At 45.1% G+C, this 5891-nt stretch overlaps 1 protein-coding gene across 1 annotated transcript in view; it reads left to right on the plus strand.

The window, feature by feature from the left end:
- The window catches only part of GRIN2A (glutamate ionotropic receptor NMDA type subunit 2A), a 378152-nt gene that overhangs the window by 216785 nt on the left and 155476 nt on the right, over positions 1 to 5891 (plus strand). The window contains exon 4 of the mRNA XM_007462837.1: positions 3052 to 3644. Coding sequence (XP_007462899.1) covers positions 3052 to 3644 — 593 coding nt within the window. The remainder of the gene's footprint in view (positions 1 to 3051; positions 3645 to 5891) is intronic.

The following is a 5891-nucleotide window of genomic DNA, read 5'->3' on the forward strand; positions in this document are numbered from 1 at the left end:
CTCTTTCACAGGGGGCTTGTGCCAAGCCAGCTCTTGGCTATTGAATGGCTATCCCTATAATTACCTTTCTCCTTTCTGAACTTTAATGTGTAGCCATGCCCTCCTTTCTCTACGTAGAGAGCCAGATAAGGCTGCATTTGCTTACAGTTCTGCTCTGTGCTCATGGGTACACGTACACGGATATAATAATGTCTAACTCATAGTACATAGAGCAGAGGTGTTGGAGCATCCCAAACACCACCAACTCCCACATCTAGCATGTTTGACCTCCACCTCTTCACCAATACCAGTTATCCCAAAGAAATGGGATAACTGGTAGTAGGTTGTCTCAGGGATCCTTTTTATTGGGTTCCAACTGTGCCCTTCGCATATGTCCACCTGAGAACTTCCTCCGTTCCTCATGTGCTCAGGGCAAGATGCTGATTCCATTGCCTTTTGCAGTCATAATGTAAGTCTAGTGACCGGCTTCCTCAGAGGCATCTTTGCTCCATGGGAATGATTACATTTCTTTTGTAAGTAAGCTTGGAACTTTTCAGTCCCATCCCAAGAGACACCTGACAGTGCTTGAGGCTGATGACGATAATTGTCTTGAGACTTCACTTCTGTGCCGCCTTCTGCTCGTGGATTCTTTATATTGTTGCCTTTCGGGGTATTTAATGAGGCTCTGTGGGCAGCTGTTGAGGCTCACAGGACTTATATATTCTCCTCCTTATCAATAAAGGACACACTAAATATATCTGGGCCTTGGGTGGTGACGTGGTTCCTCAGGATAGGGGGATGATAATGTTGAAAGTTTTTATTTTTTGGACATGACATTCGAGAGCCATATAAAAAAAATACAGCCTTGGATACTGAATCTCCCCTTTCACTTTGTGTTTACACCAAGGACATTTCTCTTGAGCTTCACTCACACATTCATTCACTCGTGCACTCCCTCACCCTCCATCTCCAGACGGGTCGTGTGCCAAGACTTCTGCCAGATTTTGGGGACAGAGAGATGAGGCCAGCAAAATCTCTGCCCTTAAGCAGTTCACCACCTTGTTGAGGCATGATTTAAAGTGATTAATCAATCCAAGAATATTGGATTTCTCCAAAAGCTACTGTGGGGGAAAAGATAATTATCCCAAGTCTTTAAATGTTACCCCATTTAATTGATTTAATTAGGTAAAATTCATAGAACTGTAATGTTGGGAGCGGCCCAGAGGCATTTATTCCTGTTTTCTCTCTCTGCCTTCAGGCCATGCTGCACTCAGATTATCCCCCACACTCCATGCACTTCAGAAAAGGGGCTTGTTTCTAAGAACGATAGCTTTTAGCCCTTTCAGATAAAACTTTCTAGTCAGTGAGCATCCACAGGGAAGGTTATGCAGACTTGTTGAAAGACTTGACATGCACAGCTACTAAGTGTTGTTCTGAAAGACGTGAATGGAATCATCCACTCTTCACGTACACACGCACACACACACGAAATGGAATCCCCATGTTTGTACAATTGAGGGTGTATTAAATGCACATGGTACATGCAAAATGCAAGCATGGCTGCAATATGATAAGGACCCGTTGAGAATTCTTTTCAGTTTCCAGAAAAAAATATATCTCTGCATTTGTCAAATCCTGTTTTGCTATAATACAGAGCCATACTTTCTGTTTAGTTGGCATTTTTGCACCATGCCAGTGGGTCCACAACATGGTTTAAGCGCCTACTCTGTGCAGATCTTCAGTGATCCCAGGAAGGCTGTGGTGGTATGTTGGGAAAGGGGCTGGAAGTGGAACCAGAACCTGAGTTTGGATGCTGACTTAGCCATGGACCATTCTGAGCCTCATTTTCCCCAACCAGCAATACCAGCTTCATAGGATCATCACGGGATTTGACGAGTTAAGGAGTGTGAAGGTAGTTTGGAAATGGTGCCACTGTGGGCACCACCCACTTTTTTTTCTAAATGGAAGTTTGTTCTCATGATCAGATCATGACTTGGGGAGATGTTAGGACTATTAGAGACCCCTTAACCCAACACAAGTAACCATGTCGCTTCCCAGTGTAAGAACATTCGGCATCTTGCCCTTATGCTCAGAATAAGGTCTAACATAGCCTCTGAGGCTGTACGTGATGGGGTTTTTGCCAAGCTCTTCAATGTCATCTCACCCCCGCTCCATCACAGGCCATCATGCATTTATCTCCAGTTCCTGGAGTAGTCAAGGTGTATCTTCAGGGCTTCTGTGACTATACTGTCCACTGGTTTCCCCTCTTCTGTACCTGGATATTCCTTCAACACCCCCTTACGCCTCTCTCAGCCCCCAGGCCATAGACGTTGCTCTTCTTCACTTTCCTTCCAGCTCTATGAAGGCAGAGGCCATGTCTGTCTGTCTGATAAATCATCATTTCTGCAAAGCTCTAACATGTTGTTGCCATGTAATTAGGCGTTCAACAAATATTTATTGATTGAACAGAGAGATGTCCACCTAGCATTTATCATACTCTATATTACACAGGAATCTAGAGTTCAAGTGAATCTAGAGTTCAAGACTTTAGAAACACTCCTAAAATTGGCTTAAGTGAACATGGAACTCGTGGCTTACATAACCAACAGGTCCAGAGTGAATGGCTCCAGGCACGACTGATTCCAGATGCCCCAAGTATGTCATCAGGAACCTCCTTCTATTTCCTGATGTTGTTTTATTTTTGTCGGCTTCATTTTCCAGTCATGAGCTTGGGGGCCAGATAGAGTTCATTCTATTGGACCCATCTGAACCCAGAGAGGTGGTGGTGAGATGAACTAGAGGAAAATGAAGCTGGCAAAATAACAGATGTCCTTCACTGTTCCGGGCTGTGGGCTCCAAGTTCAGGGACCTCTCTCATCCCTGTGTTTCCAGTATCTGTTCCAGAGTCTGGCATACGGTAGGTGCTCAGGAATGTTTGTGAATGAACAGATGTGGGATCTATTTTCCCTCACTTCTAGGAGGGAGCTTCTTTAAGCCAACAAAGGCAGATGGTTGTGCATAAACTGCCTTCGGCCTCATCCTCTGTTTTGCTTTCTTTTTACCTGTTGGCAGGATCCAACGTCTACCTTCTTCCAGTTCGGAGCGTCCATCCAGCAGCAAGTCACCGTCATGCTGAAGATCATGCAGGATTATGACTGGCATGTTTTCTCCCTGGTGACCACCATCTTCCCTGGCTACAGGGACTTCATCAGCTTCATCAAGACCACGGTGGACAACAGCTTTGTGGGCTGGGACATGCAGAACGTGATCACACTGGACACGTCCTTCGAGGATGCAAAGACACAAGTCCAGCTGAAGAAGATCCACTCCTCCGTCATCTTGCTCTACTGTTCCAAAGACGAGGCCGTCCTCATCCTGAGTGAGGCCCGCTCCCTCGGCCTCACTGGGTACGATTTCTTCTGGATCGTCCCCAGCTTGGTCTCGGGGAATACGGAGCTCATCCCCAAAGAGTTTCCATCGGGACTTATTTCTGTCTCCTACGATGACTGGGACTACAGCCTGGAGGCAAGGGTGAGGGATGGCCTGGGCATCCTGACCACTGCTGCATCTTCCATGTTGGACAAGTTCTCCTACATCCCCGAGGCCAAGGCCAGCTGCTACGGGCAGATGGAGAAGCCAGAGGCCCCACTGCATACGCTGCACCAGTAAGAGGGGCTCTTTGCTTGTTCGCCAAAGTGGAATCAGAGTTTTGTTGTTGTTTGTTTAAATACTAAAAACGATATGTACTCATTGCTGAAAATGTGCACTGAAAATAGAGAATGTTGTGTGTGTGCCTGTGGGGTTTGTTGGTTTGTTCTCCTCTCCCCTCTTCCTCTCGTCTCATCTCCTTTTGTTTTTAAGTAAGATCATCCTTGGTTTTCTGCAACTTACTTGTTTTACCCAACAGTATACCCTGGAAACCTACACTTGAGATCTATTTGTCTGTCAATCTGTCTATCCGTCCTCTATCTATAGCTATATCTTAAGTATGTGTGTATGTATAGATATGTGTATATATATACATGCCTATCTATATACACATGTATGAATATATGTAGATGTATGTATATATACATGTGCATGTGAATATGCACAGATATATGTAGATATACATATATATGTGTATATAGATATGTATGTATGAATATCTACGTTCTTTGTAAACTGCACATTGCATTCCTCAGTAGGGATATACCATGATTTATTTATCCAATCTTCATAATAATAGAAATTTATGTTGTTTCAGATTTTTTTCCATTAGAAACTAAACTGCAGTGATAATCGTCCTTACCTGTCTCTTTGTGCACGTGTGCAAATGTTTCTCTAGGGTTGATTCTAAGAAGTAGAGTTTTGTGGTCATGGAACAAGTGCATTTTAAAACTTAAATGTCTATTGCCAAATTGTCCCACAAAGTAACTATATATTTTATGTTTACACTAGCATTTTGTGAAATCACTCGACTTCCCACATCCTCACCAACATGTTACATGTTGGGGGAAGTGCCCACACTGGTGCTCCTAGTCTCAGAGTTTGTATCTGAATTCCCTCCCTTCATATGGCCTAAGTGTTTTTTGTTTTTGTTTTTGTTTTTTGCGGTACATGGGCCTCTCACTGTTGTGGCCTCTCCCGTTGCGGAGCACAGGCTCCGGACGCGCAGGCCCAGCGGCCACGGCTCACGGGCCCAGCCGCTCTGCGGCATGTGGGATCTTCCCGGACCAGGGCACGAACCCGTGTCCCCTGCAGTCGGCAGGCGGACTCTCAACCACTGCGCCACCAGGGAAGCCCATGGCCTAAGTGTTTTTGTAGGCTGTTGGAAATCTTGGCGAGCATCACTTTTAAATCTGCATTGTATTCCATCATATGGCTGTATCATAATTTAGTTAACTACTCCCATCTTGGTGGACATTTAAGTTAAATTTTGTGTTTCCGAGAAGTGTCATTGTTCTTTGTGGGCCATCATTATGGCTCAGCTGTTGAGATTTAGAATGATCACTCCTACACCCACTTTGCATGTGTGTGCCTGATGTTCGCTGATTTAAGGCACTCTCATTCTTCAGATAAGCAGTGTAGCACCATGATTAAGGGGCTGGGCTGTGGAGTTGGACTTGTTAGGGTTCAAATCTTGTCCACTTTCCATGTGACTTGGACAATCATTTCATCTTTCTGGGACTCAGTTGTTCATTGCAAAATGGTGGGGCGTTTTTTGTTTTTGTTTCTTCTTTTTTTTGTAATTTTTATTTATTTTTGGCTGCTTTGGGTCTTCGTTGCTTCGCGCAGGCTTTCTCTAGTTGCGGCCAGCGGGGACTACTCTTTGTTGCGGTGTGCGGGCTTCTCATTGTGGTGGCTTCTCCCGTTGTGGAGTACGGGCTCTAGGCACGTGGGCTCAGTAGTTGGGGCTCACGGGCTTAGTTGCTCTGTGGCATGTGGGATCTTCCTGGACCAGGGATTGCCTAGGTGGTGGTCCTCTCACTTCAGCATGCATGAGAGTCACTGGGAGGGCTTGATAAAACAAGACTGCTGGGCCCCATGCTCAGAGTTTCTAATTCAGTAGCTCTGGAGTGGGCTCTAAGAATTTGCAATTCTAGCAAGTTCCTGGGTGATGACGATGTTGCTGGTCTGGGGAACATGCATTGAGAACCAATGTTCTAGGGGTTGTCCTGAGTATGAAATGAAGTGATGCATGAAAAGTGCCACTTAACATGGGTGCCTAGCACTTGGCAATTATTTGATGACTGTCAGAGTGAGCAGTGAAGTTGCTTTGGTCATCAGAAATTATAGTCAGCAGACCAGGTGAGTTTATTATCAGTAGAATAACATGTCACTCTAAAATGTCTCTGGAAGGTTTTAGGACTCTGAATCTGCTACAGTTCAGGGATAATCTCTGGTCTGCGGCTAGTGGGGGGTGGGTGGGT

This window comes from Lipotes vexillifer, unplaced genomic scaffold (assembly GCF_000442215.2).
Source record: "Lipotes vexillifer unplaced genomic scaffold, Lipotes_vexillifer_v1.1 scaffold306, whole genome shotgun sequence".
In the NCBI taxonomy this organism is placed as follows: domain Eukaryota; kingdom Metazoa; phylum Chordata; class Mammalia; order Artiodactyla; family Lipotidae; genus Lipotes; species Lipotes vexillifer.